General features: G+C 48.6%; 1 protein-coding gene across 1 annotated transcript in view; it reads left to right on the top strand.

The window, feature by feature from the left end:
* The window catches only part of LOC142499220 (alveolar macrophage chemotactic factor-like), a 106,786-nt gene extending 90,152 nt beyond the window's left edge, over nucleotides 1-16,634 (top strand). The window contains exons 2-5 of the mRNA XM_075608272.1: nucleotides 8,732-9,014; nucleotides 10,363-10,489; nucleotides 11,276-11,359; nucleotides 14,864-16,634. Of these exons, the coding sequence (XP_075464387.1) occupies nucleotides 8,939-9,014; nucleotides 10,363-10,489; nucleotides 11,276-11,359; nucleotides 14,864-14,903 (327 nt within the window). The 5' untranslated portion in view covers nucleotides 8,732-8,938 and the 3' untranslated portion in view covers nucleotides 14,904-16,634. The remainder of the gene's footprint in view (nucleotides 1-8,731; nucleotides 9,015-10,362; nucleotides 10,490-11,275; nucleotides 11,360-14,863) is intronic.
* The last annotated feature ends 1,186 nt before the right edge of the window (nucleotides 16,635-17,820 follow it).

A 17,820-nucleotide genomic window follows, 5' to 3' on the forward strand; every position in this document is an offset into this window, starting at 1 on the left:
GTTGTAGGTACATTTCCTTGTTGAAGCTGAAGTAGTTGTGTATGAGGATGTATTCTATCAGTTTGGTAATTACATCAGCGCTGTATTTCTGATCCAGGGGAGATGTTGTAAGGAAATGCAGGCATGCCTCAATACCATCTTTGTGGGGGATGTTGCTGTAAAGGGATTCTACATCCTTGGTAACTAGCAGTGTGTTGGATGGTAGTTGGTTGATGTTGTTAAGATTATTGAGAAAATCTGTGGTATCTTGTATGAAGCTGTTGGTGCTTCTGACAAAAGGTTTGGTATTGAGGCATGCCTGCATTTCCTTACAACATCTCCCCTGGATCAGAAATACAGCGCTGATGTAATTACCAAACTGATAGAATACATCCTCACACACAACTACTTCAGCTTCAACAAGGAAATGTACCTACAACTAATGGGGACTGCAATGGGTACCAAGATGGCACCGCAATATGCCAATCTTTTCATGGCAAATCTTGATCAAAGATTCCTAACTACATACCTCCACAAACCTTACAAATACTACAGATACATTGATGACCTGTTTATAATATGGACAGAGGGTGAAGAAAACCTAAAACACTTCCAAGAGTCCCTGAACTCATTCCATCCATCAATTAAACTCAAAATGGATTATTTGGCAAACCTAGTAAACTTTCTAGATAATACAGTAACACTGAAAGATGGCAAACTACACCCATCTATATACAAGAAACCAACTGACAGATGCAGTTTCCTCCACAACTCCAGCTTCCATCCCACTCATACCAAACAAGGTATTATACACAGCCAGACTATAAGATACCACCGCATACACTACCGACACGCTTTATTGCGCATCGGCCAGATCCGCAAGCCGGGAGATTTCCCGGCTTGCTAGTGGCCGCCCCTCGGCGTGCCGCGCGTCATAGACGCGCGGTCACGCGTCTTCGGGAGCCTGCGCCCCCTGCACGCGCGTCCAGGGCTCCCCGAGGGAGCCCTGGTGTCCCACGATGTGGGGGACGGCGGCAGGGGGTTCCGGGGGACCCGGCGGACCCGGCAGCGGTAGGGAGAGCGCCCCGATCGGAGGGCGCTCTTCCGCTGCTTCGGCGCGCGCCCGTCACCCTCGGGCGCGCGCCAGGCTACTGCTGCGGCCAAGAACGGGCAAATGCTCGAATAAACTTGGCCGCAGCAGTATGCTCTGACACTGAAGACAGAAACAGGCCTGTTTCCTGACAGAAACAGGCCTCACAATCCTGACCGAATCGTTCAGACAGAAGGGATACAAACCAAAGACCATTGCCAAAACTATTAAATCTGCACTAAAAGCCCCACGAGAAAACCTGCTACAATACAGACAGAAAGAACCTACCACACGCATACCACTAGTGACCACATACAACCCTACCTAGAGGGTATACAAAAAATAATCAAAGATCTGCAACCCATGCTGACAGAGGATGCGACATTAAAAGAAATCTTTCCCGAACCTCCCATTCTTGCATTCCGGCAACCACCAAACCTCAAACAGAAATTAGTCAGCAGAAAACTTCACAACGATTTTAAAGACATGGATAATGGCACAAACCCATGCAGCAACAAATGCTGCAAACTCTGCAAACACATTTGCCAAGATCCCACAGCCAGTCACAACCATAGAACATTCAATGTTAAAGGATCATACAGCTTGCACATCCAGAAATATAGTGTACTAGCTGATATACCGGCGTTGCCCGGGATGTAAATCCGTAATAGGTAGTATTATTATAAATCGTGGAACAATAGGTGACTATTTGTTGTAAAGGTTGGATATTAATGTTGAAAAGAAAGATGGAAGAAAATGTAATACGATGTTGTATAAAAATGGTTTATTGTAAACACACCACAGTACAATGTATATTTTGGTGACATAAGTGATGTTAAAATGAGAGGCGTGTGTCCTGCTAGGGTGTGAGCGTGTGTGAGGCGGCAGGTGGGTGTTCAGTACGGGTGGCGCGTGGGTAGTGAGTGCTGGCTGTGGTCGGGGTCCTGCTAGGTTGTGAGGCGGCGGGTGTGTGGCGAGTGCGGGTGACAGCTGGTCAGTGATATTGTTGCGTAGGGGCAGGATGCGGCAGGTGTGTGTCGAGTGTGTGGGGTGGGTGAGAGGCGACGGGTGTGTGTCGAGTGTGTGGGGTGGGTGAGAGGCGGCGGGTGTGTGTCGAGTGTGGCAGGTGTCTGTTGAGTGCGTGCGGCGGCTGTGTGGCGCAGGGGTGTGAGTGGTGGGTGGGTGAAAGGCAGAAGTGCGGGTGGGCGAAAGGCAGAGGCGGGAGGGCGGACGAAAGGCGTTGAAGGAGGGGAGGTGAGGTCGGAGGGGTGGTGAGGGGGGGTGGTGGGGGGGTGGTGGTGGGGGGTGATGAGGGGAGGTGAAGGGGGGGCGGAGGGGAGGTGAAGGGGGGGGTGGAGGGGAGGTGAAGGGGGGCGGAGGGGAGGACGGAGGTGAGGTGAGGAGGATGGGTGGTGAGGGGGGGTGGTGGGGTATGGTGAGGGGAGGTGAAGGGGGGGTTGAGGGGAGGTGATGGGGGGGGCGGAGGGGAGGTGAAGGGCGGGGCGGAGGGGAGGTGAAGGCAGGGCAGAGGGGAGGTGAAGGGGGTGCCAAGGGGGGGGTGTAGGGGGTAGGTGGGAAGGGTGGAGGTGGGGGGCTGGGGGGGAGGGGGAGGTGAGGGGGGGTGGAGGGGAGGTGGAGGGCAGTGGAGGGGAGGTGAAGAGGGGGTGGAGGGGAGGTGAAGGGGGGTGAGGGGTGTTGAGGAGAGGTGAAGGGGGGGTGTTGAGGAGAGGTGAAGAGGGGGTGCAGGGGAGGTGAAGGGGGGGTGAGGGGAGGTGAAGGAGGGATGAGGGGAGGTGAAGGGGGAGAGGTGAAGGAGGGGTGACGGGAGGTGGAGGGGGTTGCCAGGAGGTGAAGAGGGGGATAACAGGAGGTGAAGGGGGGGTGACAGGAGGTGAAGGGGGGGTGACAGGAGGTGAAGGGTGGGGTGACAGGAGGTGAAGGGGGGGTGAAGGGAGGAAGGGAAGGGGGAGGTGGAGGAGGGGAAGGGGGAAGGGAGGGGTGGGGGAGGAGGTGGGGGAGGAGAAGAAAGGGGGAGGAGCAGGGGGCGGTGGGAAGGGGGAAGGGGGAAGGGGGTGGGAGGGGGGAGGAGGGAGGGGGAGAGGTGGGGAAAGGGGGGAGGTGGGGGAAAGGGTGAAGGGGGGAAAGGGGGTAGGGGGAGGAGGGGGGAAATTGGGTAGGGGGAGGAGGGGGTAAAGGGGGTAAAGGGGGTAAAGGGGGAGGGGGAGGGGGGAAAGGAGGAGGGGGGAAAGGGGGAAAAGGGGGGAAGGGGGAGGGGGGAAAGGGGGGGAAAGGGGGAGAGGGGGGGAAAGAGGGGAAGGGGGAAAGGGGGGGATGGTGGGAAGGGGGAAAGGGGGGGAAGGGGGAAAGTTGGGGGTGGGGGAAAGGGGGGAAAGGTGGGGAGGGGGAAAGGGGGAAAGGTGGTGGAGGAGGGAAAGGGGGGAGGAGGGAAAAGGGGGGAGGAGGGGAAAGGGGGAGGGGGGAAAGGGGGGAAAGAGGGGGGAGCAGGGAAAGGGGGTGGAGGGGGGGAGGTGGTGGGAAGGTGGGAACGTGGGGGGAGGTGGTGGGAAGGGGGGGGAGGTGGTGGGAAGGTGGGAAGGGGGGAAGGTGGTGGGAAGGTGGGAAGGGGGGGGGGGTGGTGGGAAAGTGGGAGGAGGGGGGAGGTGGTTATATGGTTGTAAGGGGGGAGTGAAGGGAAGGTGAAGGTGGGTGTGGAGGGGGGGTGAAGGTGGGGGTGGAGGGGGGTGAAGGTGGGGGTGGAGGGGGGGTGAAGGTGGGAGTGGAGGGGGGTGAAGGTGGGGGTGGAGGGGGGGTGAAGGTGGGAGTGGAGGGTAGGTGAAGGTGGGGGTGGAGGGCAGGTGAAGGGGAGGGGTGGAGGGGAGGTGAAGGTGGGGGTGGTTGGGGGGTGAAGGTGGGGGTGGAGGGGGGTGAAGGTGTGGGTGGAGGGGGGTGAAGGTGGGGGTGGAGGGGGGGTGAAGGTGGGGGTGGAGGGGGGTGAAGGTGGGGGTGGAGGGGGGGGTGAAGGTGGGGGTGGAGGGTAGGTGAATGTGGGGGTGGAGATGAGGTGAAGGGAGGGGTGGAGGGAGGTGAAGGGAGGGGGTGGATTGGAGGTGAAGGGGGGTGGGGAGGTGAGGGGGGTGGAGGGAGGTGATGGGGTGGAGGGGAGGTGATGGGGTGGAGGGGAGGTGGAGGGGGGTGAAGGGGGGGTGGAGGGGGTGAAGGGGGGTGGAGGGGAGTGAAGGGGGTGTGGAGGGGGGGAGGGTGAGGGTGGGTGGAGGGGGGGTGGAGGGGGGTGGAGGGGGAGTGGAGGGGAGGTGAAGGGGGGTGGAGGGTGAGAGTGAGGGGGTGGAGGGGAGGTGAGGGGGGTGGAGGGGAGGGGTTGAGGGGGGGGTGGAGGGGAGGTGAAGGGGGGGTGAAGGGGAGGTGGAGGGGAGGTGAAGGGGGGGGGTGGAGGGGAGGTGAGGGGGGGAGGTGGAGTGGGAGTGTGAGAGGGAGGGGGGAAGTGGAGTGAGGGGAGGTGAAGGGGTGTGAGGGGAGGTGAGGGGGGTGAGGGGAGGTGAAGGGGGGTGAGGGGAGGTGAAGGCCGCTCACTCACCCATCCGGCCGCTCACTCACCCGTCCGGCCGCTCCCTCACCCGTCCGGCAGCTCCCACGTGGATCTGAGGCGGGAGGCAGCGTGTTGTGGCCGCTCCCCCGCTGTGTCCCGGGCACGCGCTCGCTCCGCTCCCCCGCTGACTGTTTATCGGCGCTGGGGGGGGGGGGGTGGGAGGGTGGAGGGGAAGTGAGTGAGGGGAGGTGAAGGGGGGTGAGGGGAGGTGAAGGCCGCTCACTCACCCGTCCGGCCGCTCCCTCACCCGTCCGGCAGCTCCCTCACCCGTCCGGCAGCTCCCTCACCCGTCCGGCAGCTCCCACGTGGATCTGAGGCGGGAGGCAGCGTGTTTTGGCCGCTCCCCCGCTGTGTCCCGGGCGCTCGCTCCGCTCCCCCGCTGACTGTAGCGGCGCCGGGGGGGGGGTGAAAGCGCGGGAAACAGGGAGAGGCGGAGGAAGAGGCGGAGCCTCCGGGACCGGCAGGTAAGAGAGCGGGAGATGTGCTGCTAACACTGTGAGCCCCGCTAATGTATGTAACACCCCCCCCCGTGTGTGTGTGTATGTGTGTGTCCTTCACTCCGCCTCAGGCTAATGAGAGGTGTGCGGGGGCGGGCGGGCCAAGGGAGCAATCTCATTGGCCTGGCCCAAGGTCCAATGAGATTGCCGCTAGGGACACGGGGAGGGACACAGGGAGACACATACAGACACGGACACATAGGACACTTTCAGAAATATATAGTAAGATATGATTCAGTGCAACAAATGTGACCAAGGTTGCAACATTGGGGAAACCAGCCAAAAACTACAAGGAAGAATGAATATGCACAGACACTCTATACTCCATCACGAAGAAGGAAGATACTGCTCACCTGTGGGACATCACTTCTCACAACCAGATCATTCCATAAATGATTTAAAAATCAAAATCCTCAATGGAATGTTTAAAAGCACCCAAGAACGGAAAACATTTGAACTCAGAATGATAAGACTCTTTGACACCAAAACCAAAGGACTTAATGCGGACATGGGTTTTCTCACACCCTATCAAATTGTTTGTAATTATCCTGCTTGCCTCAATTCTTATCCACACTTTCTCTCCTCCCCAGCATCCCTTTCCCTCCCCACCTTTCTTTGACACTGTCCCCTGGCTTCAAACACTTAACACCCTACCTTATCTACAGTAAATATCTGTTGTTTTTATTTTTTTCCCCTCTCTCTACACTGCTTTAGCCATAGAATCCTTTGTATATCAGTATTGCTTGACCTGAAGAAGAAAGGAGAACTCTCGAAAGCTTGTCCTATGACATAAATTGTTAGTCCAATAAAAAAGGTATCACATAATACTGAAGAACTAATTTTTTATTATTATATATATATATGCAAGTCCCCGCTCACGCGAAGCACGCGCGGGTATGCGCGTGCACACACGCTCACCAGCGCTTAGGTAAATAATTTTTTCATACTTACCAGCGCGCTCCACTTCCCCTGCAGCATCCCCCCTGCCCCTCCCCACCCGAGAACGCTTGAAAAAATTTAGAGTCCACCCGGCTCTCATGCTTGGAGAGCCCTCCAAGCATGAGCGCGCACAGCGCCAGCGGGGACAAAGCCTTAAAGAAGTACATTGTATGCTAAGAGATAACAGTGAAAAGCAGGGTTGCAGACCTGTCTAAGGCCGTATTTATAGTGGGCGCCGCATGCACCTGTCACTCGAGCGATTTGTGCTCACATTTGTGCGACGGGGAGATGTGGGGGATGCGTCAAAAGGCTGGTTCACCCCCATTGGCTGAATCAACACGCCCGTCACGCGAAAAGACAAAATCATTTGTCTTTTCAAAAATCTGCTGCGCAGTCGCTCTGCATCATGTTCACGTGGTGCGAGCCCACGGCCGCCAACAAGGGGGGACAAAGGGTACCTGCGTCCCGGGCCCCGTGAGTCAGGGGAGCCCGGCTGCCAGGGCCCCGTGCTTGGCCGTGCGCCAGTTAATTACATTTAAAAAAAAAAAAGATTCCCGTGGTCCCGGCGCGCATGCGCAGGGCAAGCAGGGTGTCCTGCCTGCTGCCTGTGGGCCCGCTCCCCTGCCCCACCCCCACCCCCGCTCCCCACGTGAGACAGAGGGGGAAGCGCTTACACAAGCCCCGCGCGTGCAACCCAGCCCCTCCTGCTCCCCCCCGCTCCCCACGTGGGACGGAGGGGGAAGCGCCAACACAAGCCCCGAGCGCCAAGCCCCCCCGCTCCCAACTTGATACAGAGGGGGAAGCGCCAACCCAGCTTCCCCCACGCCTCCTGCCCCAGCCATCCTCGCCCCCCCCCAGCCACCCAACTCCCATGCCCCCCCCACCCCGAGCCCCTCTCCCACCCCTGGCGGCAAGGAAGCAGCACCCACCGGTCAAGGTAAGTCACCCACCCAGTCACTCAACCCACCCACACAGTCACTGTCACCCAGTCACTCACCCAGTCACTCACCCACCCACCCAGTCACTCACCCACCCACCCAGTCACTCAACCCAGTCACTCACTAAAGTCACTCACTCCCCAACCCACCCACCCAGTCACTCACTCACCCACCCACCACAGTCACTCAACCACCCAGTCACTCCCTCAAGTCACTCACCCACCCACCCAGTCACTCACTTACCCACCGAGTCACTCACTGACCCAGTGACTCACTCACCCACCCACCCAGTCACTCACCCACCCTCCCAGTCACTCACTCTCCCACCCAGTCAATCACTCACCCACTAAAACTCACCCACCCACTAAATCCAGTCACCCACTCACCCAGTCACTGTCATCCACCAAGTAACTCACTCACCCAGTCACTCAGTCACCCACTCACTCTCACCCACTCACTCACCCAGTCACTCACTCACCCAGTCACTCACTCAGTCAGTCACTCATTCACCCAGTCACTCACTCACCCAGTCACTCACTCACCCACCCAGGCAGGCAATCACCTATCTTTTGTTGAAAATATAAAAATAAACAGGTTGCATTGTAATGTTTTTTTCTGTATCACAATAAGAAAACAGTTAAGTAAAAGTTGCGCGCTAAAAAATATTTTTTCGTGGTAGTTGCGCTATGGGGGCGGGAGGGGCTGCTCCTTTCATTTGTCCTGGGCCCCATGATTTCTGTTGGTGGCCCTGCACGCACCCACAATAATCCTGGCCTTAGGCTAAGGCCCCGGTAACTTAGCTGCAACGCGCGCCCGCGAGATTGGCGGCGCGTGCAGCCGATTCCCCGGTCTGCAGCTCACTGCAGGAAGAGAGACCGGGGTGGGCGTGGCGAGGGAGTGATGGGGGCGCGGCCATGACATCATCCGGCAAGTTCGCCCTCATTGGCTGAACCGCCGGGGGGCGTGCCGTATCGCTCGTCGCGAGTCCTGCTCTCAATTCTATTGAGAGCAGGAGCAACTCTCGCCCCAGCGCTGCGGCCCCCCCCCTCGCAGCAGGCCCGGCGCCATTGAGGGGAGGGCTCTCGTCTGTGCAGCGTCCGCCACATCGGACGCTGTAGTAGGCAGCGGGGTCAAGGCCTTAGGCATATGAATGTGCTCACAAGTGATATTTTTATTTACTGTACACTGTACAGTGAAGGGTTCTTGTCACTTTTTGTCCCCACCATAACTTATGTGTAAATGAAAAAATGCCTATTCCAAACCACTTGGAAAAAGAAAACCACCATAAGCATATTAGTACATTTAAATGTTGGCTTATGAGGTCTTGAAAACCTCTTACAATAAAATGAATCAATAAATCTCATAATGTTCTATTAGATGGTATTGCAACCTCAACACGTACCCATAATTGTTAGAAGTGCATACTTTAAAAATGCAACCCACAAACACATGAACTATCCATGTATGTGGATTATTCCCCTATATGTTGTTTCATATAATGTCCCTTTCCTTCCTTATAGAATTGTTCTTAAAGATATTTGCTATGTAAATCTCCCCTCCCATGTAGCCCACTGATAAGAGGACCTCCTCTAATAAGGTGCAGATGCTTTGATCCCATGGGAAGTGTGAGCTGAGCACTTAAGTAGTCTGTTTTCACTCATTACTTTTCTTTGTAACTTTCCAGCAATGCATACTTGGTATTTCCTGCTTTCTCCTTTTGTGTGACGTTGTTGATTTTGAGATCTGGAACTGGAGGCATAAAAGGAGTAGAGTAGATGAAGCAATGGAATGAAGAGACAGAACCTGAGACGACAGAGAGCAGAAGGAGCCTAAATACAGGACACAACAGAATCTTCTCACCTTCCTGCTTCTGCATCTGCACAACCTCAAAATGCAGCACAACAGCAAATCCTCATCTCTGCTTCCCATCCTCCTGCTGCTGGCAGCCTGTGCAGCTATCTCCAGTGGTAAGTAACAAGCCCATTTTACAGTCATTCTTCTCTTTTTTCACATTTTCTGTGTCTTATGCTTTTTCCATTCATTTTTCTTTCTTTGCTCATATCTTTTCACTTATACAGTATGCACATCAACATATTTCGTTAGGAACTGCTTGGCATTGCATCCATACAACAATTTGGTTTACAAAGTCCTATTCATGCAGTGGATAAATAGTACTGAAGAACATTTTGTTCCATATTTACTAAGAGGTGCAGTTCCATAAGACAGTGTGGTGCTCTCCAGAAGGTATAACATTGCTTAGGAAATATGGGCATTTACCGTACAAAATGGATTTAAGGTGATGCTTCGTTCCCCCTTTGGGTTTGCAAAGTACAGTATATGTGGAGTCACTATTAAATGGCAATTGGTACAGAGATGTGGATCACATTAGGATTACTTAGCAGCAATGCAAAGCATCTGCAAAATGGGGGCGTAAACCAGACTAGTTCTACATTCCTTTAGCCACCATTCAATTAGACGACCCACACTCTTATTCATACAGTAGTCAACTGTAATTGTATCATGTACTGTATAATACTTACTTCCCTGTGCTAACTGTGCTACATTCTGATCAGCTACTTCTGCAGAAATACAGCTATTTTACTCTTTGTAGAATGAAACGTGATTGTGATTATCAGTTACAAATGGTGTATATAATCCCCAGCATTAACCTTACTTTTAGCCGTATCCTTTGTACATTCCTTGGTGCAGTGATAATTTATTTATTATTTATTTATTAAATATTTTACCAGGAACCAATACATTGAGAGTTACCTCTCGTTTTCAAGTATGTCCTGGGCATAGAGTTATGATGACAAATAACACATGGTTACAAATACATAGTTACATAAGTGAAGAGGGTATACATTATATACAAGACATTGCATGCACAATTAAAGATAATATATATTATAGGCGTATGTAACAGTTACAGACAAGATTAAAATGTGAGACAACTTTAGTTTTGAAAGGAGTTAGACTGGTGGCGGCAGTGAGAGTCTCGGGTAGGTTGTTCCAGTTTTGGGGTGCACGGTAAGAGAAGGAGGAGCGGTCAGATACTTTTGCGGAACCTTGGGACCATTAACAGTCTTTTGGAGTCAGATCTCAGATGATAAGTGTTTGGTGCTGATTTATCATTATTCTGTATGTTATACCATGTCATTGTCCTTTACCGTTGTTATAATGTGTGTTGGAATATGCTGGTGCTTCACAAAAGAACAATTAAATATACCACATTAGTGTTTTTCAGTAAGTAGCTTTACAATGTATAGGTTAAGAGATGACAGCTTTCTAAGTGATCTCTTTCTACACACACAGGGGCTGCATTGATCCAAGAGTTGCGCTGTCTGTGCATCAAAACTGTGTCAAAGCCTTTACACAAAAAAAATATTGAGAAAGTAGAGCTCATCCTAAGTGGCCCTTTTTGTTCCAAAGACGAAGTGGTGTAAGTATCTGCTTTAGAAAACAGATCTAGAGATCTTGATCTTTTAGAGATCGTTAAAGTGCATTACTAGCTGTACTCTCCAGCTAATCACTGAAAGCTGATATGCTTCCATACAATGCAATATTTAAGTATCTTTGCATACTTTCAGCTATCAACGCATCCGTCTACATGGAATGGAGACACAAAACCTTTGACCTCTACAAACACCAACCCCTCCCTAGTTATGGTTGTGAGAAGGGGTTATGGCAAAAGTAATGATTAGATTAATTTAATCAACTTAAAGGAAAATGAAGATTATTAGCTAATGTTGGTAGTACTGAAAGCGGAGCACTCAAGCTGTGCAAAGCAAACTAACACAGGGGCTTGCTGGAGGATCAGAGTAAATCTGGTATACAGCTAGTGATTTGAGACCAGCACTCTCATGGGCTTTGTGATAAACGGTGTTTATTGAGTGGTCAGTGTTGAACGTTGGCCACTCAATAAACAGTGATTATCACAAAGTGCTGGTCTCCAATCACTGCCTTTATACTGTACAACACAAAATCAGCAGTTCAGACATAGTAACTGTGCAAATACTGATTATCAATATACAGTGGAGCAGGTAAGCACCGGAGACTGAATTCTCCCTCTCTTCTACAAAGCAATGATCCTTTAATTATTCTATTCTGAGAGAGTTTGCAGGGCAGCTCAGTTGAGTACAAGAGCAGCTGACTGACCTGCAGCTCGCTAGGGAAGAATGAGTTGCTGACAAGTATGTGATTGTATCTTTTCTTCCCTCTCCTGTAGTGTCACTTTAACAAATGGGATTCAGAGATGCTTAGATCCAGAGGCTAAGTGGGTGAAGCAGATTATCAACACTATTCTCAAAAGGTACAATCATATTTTCTTTTTTGTAATATTTATAATGTGCAAATTACAGCAGCAGATTTTAACATAATAATATCTGCATTCTAGTGGCTATAGTAATACCTAATACCACCATAATGTCTTAATTGTTTTTATTTGTTTATGGATGAATCGGTATAGAGATTCAAAACGGCCCATCCATGGTAATGCTTAATCCAGAAATGTGTGGCTTTGTGTATAAATATATTCTAGTCACTCAAATTACATGGGAATTTCCATCCACTCCTCTTGCAGACATACTTGTCCGAATTGGCTCACTTGTAGGAGGAACACATGGGCAATTGCGCAATCTCGGGTTCACCATTATCGCCCAGCACATAGCACTTCCACTGCAGCAAGGGATTCTGGGAAATGACATGCAAATGAGCACACAGTGTGATACCCATCAAGGTTGAAACATGTCAGTGAGTGGGTTTACTGGCTTTGCATCTCCCAAGCCCTTGCTTAAAAGCTGTGTCTAAAGCAGCATGCATTGGCTAAGGGTTGTTCATGTAATGTGAGCTTGAGATAAAAGGTGGCACTGTGTGCTCATTTGCATGTCATTTCCCAGAATTCCTTGCTGCAGTGGAAGTACTGTGTGCTGGGCGATAATGGTGAAAGACAGGGTTGCAGACCTGTCTAAGAAATGCAAATGAATATACAGTAATATTTACAGTTGCTATATGCTTTACTGTGGAGGGTTTTTGTCACTTTTTTTACCCACCATAACCTTAATAAGTGTGGTGATTCTATATATATATATATATATATATATATATACAGGTAAACCCCGTTATAACGTGGTCCTCGGGGTCCACCCCGAGACCACCGCGTTAGTAATGGGGTCGCGCTAATTTTTAAAAAAAATGGCCGCCGCGCGCCTGTTCGGGAGGGAGTGCGGAGGGAAGGAAGGAAGAGGTGTCCGGAAGCCCTACATGCGGGCCACATGCCCTCCTCCCTCCTCCCTCCCTCTCCCTCCCAGCCCCCTCGCTCTCCCTCCAGCCCCTTCCCTCTCCCTCCGAGGGCAAAGGGCCGTGCCCGTTAATTTAATACAGTACAGTATATGTTAAAAAAAAAAAAAAAAACTGCACCGGCACTGGTCTCCCTATCTACAGTGCCGGTCTGCCGGAAGTCATCAGCTCCGGCGCGAGAGGGAGGCCCGGGGAACAGGTGATCAGCCGCCTGGACCCCCGCAGCACCAACCCCCCCATCCCCAGCACCGTCACCTCCCCTCCCCCAGCACCATCACCCCCCCTCGCAGGACCGGGCCCCCTCGCCCCGCCGTAGTGCAGGGGTCGTCCTGCCACTCCACCGCAGCACAGAGCAGCGCAGGGCCCCGCCACCCCCCCCCACAGCACAATGACGTCCCACCCCCCCGCCCCGGTCCGTACCGCCAACCTACCCCCACCTACCTGCCCCCCCCGCGCTGCACCGGGCCATCCCACCAGCCCCCGCAGCATCGGGGGCCCCTGCAGCCATCACCCCCCTCCACCGCAGCACCACCCCCACTGGCACGCAGCGCCCACCCCCTGCAGCCACAGGCCTCACCGATCATCCCCAAGGTAAGGCTGATTTATGTGTGTGTGTGTGTGTGTGTGTGTGTGTGTGTGTGTGTGTGTGTGTGTGTGTGTGTGTGTGTGTGTGTGTGTGTGTGTGTGTGTGTGTGTGTGTGCAATGAGCAGTGTGTGCAGTGGTGAGCAATGAGCAGTGTGTCAGTGTGTGCAGTGTGAGCAATGAGCAGTGTGTGTGCAGTGTGCAGTGTGTGCAGTGTGAGCAATGAGCAGTGTGTGTGCAGTGTATGTCAGTGTGAGCAGTGTGTGTTCAGTGTGCAGTGTGAGCAATGAGCAGTGTGTGTGCAGTGTGCAGTGTGCAGTGTGCAGTGTGAGCAGTGTGTGTGCAGTGTGTGCAGTGAGAGTGTGTGCAGTGTGTGCAGTGTGTGCAGTGTGTGCAGTGTGTGCAGTGTGTGCAGTGTGTGCAGTGTGTGCAGTGTGCAAAAAAAAATTAAATTTTTTTTTTTTTTTAAACGGAGCCACGGGGAAAACTGCGTTATAACCGAATTGCGGTATAACGAGGCGCGTTATAACGGGGTTTACCTGTATATATATATATATATATATATATATATATATATATATATATATATAATCTCTGAACAGTACCACTATAATAATAAAATAGTATAGATAGATATAAAGGGAAGATTTACAATGTAAAAGTTATAGCAACTATAACATGATATGTCACTGCTATGAACCAAATGGTATACTGTATGCACAATAGAATGTCAAGTCTTAGGTGTAGTATGGTCTCCAAATGCAGAGGGATGTCTAGGCTGCTTCTATGGATGTGGTCCACTCCCTCTCACCACACAGGATTCAAATGTATACCGTATATGGAAAACCAGTGCAGACAAGACACACTAGAAAATAGCGCAATACATGTATTAAATACCAGAAAAAGGTTAAAAAAAAACGAGTTTGCATTTACAATAGTAGCTTCTTTAAACCAGCCTTAAAATGAAGTCCTTGGTACAGGTCTACCCATGTCTGCTGCTAAGCGCCTAGCTCCCTCACATATTTATACCGCAAAGGAGACACTGAAGCTTGCTGGTGTTGCGACATCGCTTCTGTGCGTCACCGTCCGTGACCCAAATGAGCCTCGGTTCCAAAATGACGTTACTTTAAGGCTGGTTTAAAGAAGTTTTATATTGTGAGTGTGAATTTGTTTAATCTTTTCCTTGTATTTAATACATTTATTGTGCTATGTTATGAGGCATTTTCTGTGTGTATGTATGTATATCAGCCATTTGGACTCTAATGGGTTAAATCATCATTACAAGGAAATAATGTCTCCTCATTCGGATCTGGCCAATCTTAACTAGGATGGGTGGCTTCAGGCTAGGCTATAAAACAGTGTTTGTATTATGTTAACTACAGTAGGAAAAATTAAGGACGTGTACTGGGTGAGCAAAGGTGCCTAAGAAGTGCCAGTAGGCAGCTACTGTAGGCCATGAGACATACTGTATGCTAATACTATAGCTGGAAGCTATAGGAGTACTAGATGGTTGATGATCTTAAACCCTAACAAATCCAGCCATCCAGCTCCCCTTCAGACCCTGGAAAGACATTCTAAACACCCTAAGGACTGTGCCCTTGGACAGCCACACCCTGGAACTGACTGACCAGGTTATCTGTTGACAAGCTATTCAATAAACCCTCGATTAGTTAAGTGTGAGTTGGTGTACAGTCGTTCCGCCTCTCACCCAAGACTGAATACTACAGTACTGAGACCGTAGCGTCTGCAGCTAAGCTACATACTGTATATCATTATTTTCATCAACAGTCTGACCCTGGATTATCTAAAGATGTTGGTTTTGTTAGGAGAAATATATTCATATATATATCTCAATCATTTAATTATCTGATGTTCTATGATGTTTCACAATAAAGTAACCAGATGTAGTAATCATCATCTTTTTTATTTTTACAGTACATCCAATAAAAATAAAGATCTACTGGATAGACTATAGTATACTGAAATGAATTAAGAACTGCAATTGTCCACCCAAAGTCTAAAGCTTCAAGAACAGAAAAGCGGTTTCAAGATTTTGATGTCTTTTGCTTTGAAAGGAAATGCTCAACTCATTTCATGAGAGCAGCTGTAGATATGGAATGTATAACTGTTTATATTTTTGGTATAACTGTAAGTGGTATTGCACAGAATGATAGTCTAGATTCTGGGATATTAATAGAATGAGGCTGCGCTTATAACTTACCTTATACATAACATGAGGTCTGTTAGCACAGGGGCCCCTAGGACATACAGTACATGGTATGCCATGCATTTTCTAGGGGAGATCACATTCACGGAAGTGGAGCGCCTTCCACTTCCATTAACCCCAAGCGATCACGTGGTGTTGATTCCAGTGGCAGGGTTGAATAATACAATATATTCTAGAAGTTTAGAATAGAATGGATGTGCTACAACAGATATGTGAATGATAGACTGACCTGAAAAAAATATTTTGATCTGTCAGATATGTGACATTACATGGATGTACTGTATATGTATTTCAGAATTATTATTTATGTATGAATCAGATTGTTTTGTTCAACTTTAGTTTTTTATCGTTCACTTGCTACTTAATGGAGATGGCATGTAATATACTTTACAGTACCTCTGGCTATCCTTTATTGGGTGCTACAGACACTCACAAATAAATAGTTTATTAAATCCAGCTGTGGAGACCTGAAGGTAATGCAATCAGCAGAAATACCTTCAAGTAGGGCCCTGGTAATGAATGTAACTCGCCTTTGATCAGTTGTAGACATCTGTTCCAATATCTCTAGGTCACAGTATCTGCCAATAACATGAATGTTACCTCTTCAAACAATCGTGGGGCTGTTTATGAATGTCCCCGAAGGGTAAAACGTGTTCAACAGCAAAACTAGATTATTCAAAGGAGTTGTGTCCGGGCAGCCGGGGTTTTTTTTGTTTAATTGATCAACCTGTTTTTTTTTTTCCATTCAGTTTTGCTCCAATCCTGCAACTAGCAGACTTTGATAAAGCAGTCCCCGCAGTCCAAATGGTTGAGGGTTTTTTTTCCTGAAATTAATGTCAGCAGGCTCTGTATTTCTATTCACTGGCTAAAGTCTTTTTTTTAATTAGTTATACTGTAAATTCATATTCTTTTTACAGTGCAAAAGCTGATTTTATATGAAAATATTTATGTCAAGAAACATACACAGGCAATTCAGAGGTCTACTTAATGCAAGTCTACAAAATAAAATTACTGGGGTCCCAGTTTAATATTCAAACAGTTTTTTTAAAGATAATCTTGGCAAGATTTGAGTGAATCTGTATATTATGTTCTTTTTATTATTTGTTATCGTACTCTTTTTCCATTATGAAATATTACAAATCAGTTAATGTTAGAGTCAAAACATATATTTTATATGATATATAGGTTGTGGTTACTATTAGACATTTTATGTCAGCTTTATATGGCATACTGTCATTGTTTTGTAAAATGTTTTATTTATTGTATTATATGATATTTTTGCTATTTACTAAATCAACCATACAAATAAATCATTTTGGGGGAAATCCTTAGTGTTCATTGGTCAATTTCAGTGTAATGTACATATTTTTGGGTTAGCATTTTATTCAGCGCTTTTATGTCTTTCAAAAATATTTTCTCGTTGCACATTAAAACTGTTGTGTAACTTGATTTAATAAAATTGCAATTTTTTACAGTATATTTATTAGTGCAATCTGTAATCTTTGAATTTTAACTATACCCCTTAAAGTAAATAATGCAGCTCATAAAAAAAAAATATGGAATGCTTTTATCCAGGATTCAAGCATATCAGCTTTTTATGTGTGTCTATTTAACTGATGGTGGCACCATTATGACAAACAAAAGACCAAACAAAGATAATAAATCACCAAAGACATTAGGTAAAGAAAAATATTGCCATTAAGATCAATGCCATTTTCTTCTATAGCAAATCTGATATAAAAGTTTTGCCTGTGTTGTGCAGCTGGGAGACTTTGATAAATAACACCCAATAGAAGAGCCACTAAAGTACCTTCAGGCACCCGATTATGGAATAGCACCTCTGCAAATATAGCCCCTAATCCCTATAGTTCAACCGTAGCATTGTACATTAGTTCCTGGTAGATGAAGAAAAGACATGTGAGTTTCCAAAAGATCTGTCCCACATACCATCACACACATATATATATATATATATATATATATATATATATATATATATATATATATAAAAAGAGGTGGCAGCAGGCACTTCAGTGGCTTCAATAAGGCAGGTGCATGCTCTATAGTGATCAATAGCAAAACATGTGTCCCACTTGGAGACAAGAACAGCATTCAAGATATGATGCAAAAAAGAGTTGTATTGTATAAAACAACAGGCACAAACAAATACAACATTTCGGTCATTTATAGGACCTTCCTCAGGGGCGTGCTAGAAAACACTGCCCATGGAAAACATATATACCCTCCACCAACCTGTGCAAACAATTAAGGACAGCTGTTTAACATTAAAAAGGGATACTGCAGACGCCTGGGAACTCCGTCATCACTACGCATCAGTCATTCTTCACTGCAGATCTGTTTACATCCGGCTGTCAGATGCCATTCACATCGCGCATGCGCGTCCATGGGAGGAGCCAGCAAACACAGCAGACCTCTATGGCGTACCCCGTTGCCATGGCGACGTTTCTAAAGCATCTATCACCAGGAATGCGAAGGCAGAAGCGGACTGAAACAGAGAGCAGGAGCACAGGGCTATGCGAGTGCGATGACGTCACTGCTACCACTCGGTCAGATCCCTGCAACAAACATATAGGTACAGAATAAAAAAGTGCTCGATAGCGCTCTAACAAACCCCAAAAATATATAAAATAACCACTTAATAATG

Source organism: Ascaphus truei, chromosome 1 (assembly GCF_040206685.1).
Source record: "Ascaphus truei isolate aAscTru1 chromosome 1, aAscTru1.hap1, whole genome shotgun sequence".
NCBI classification, from domain to species: domain Eukaryota; kingdom Metazoa; phylum Chordata; class Amphibia; order Anura; family Ascaphidae; genus Ascaphus; species Ascaphus truei.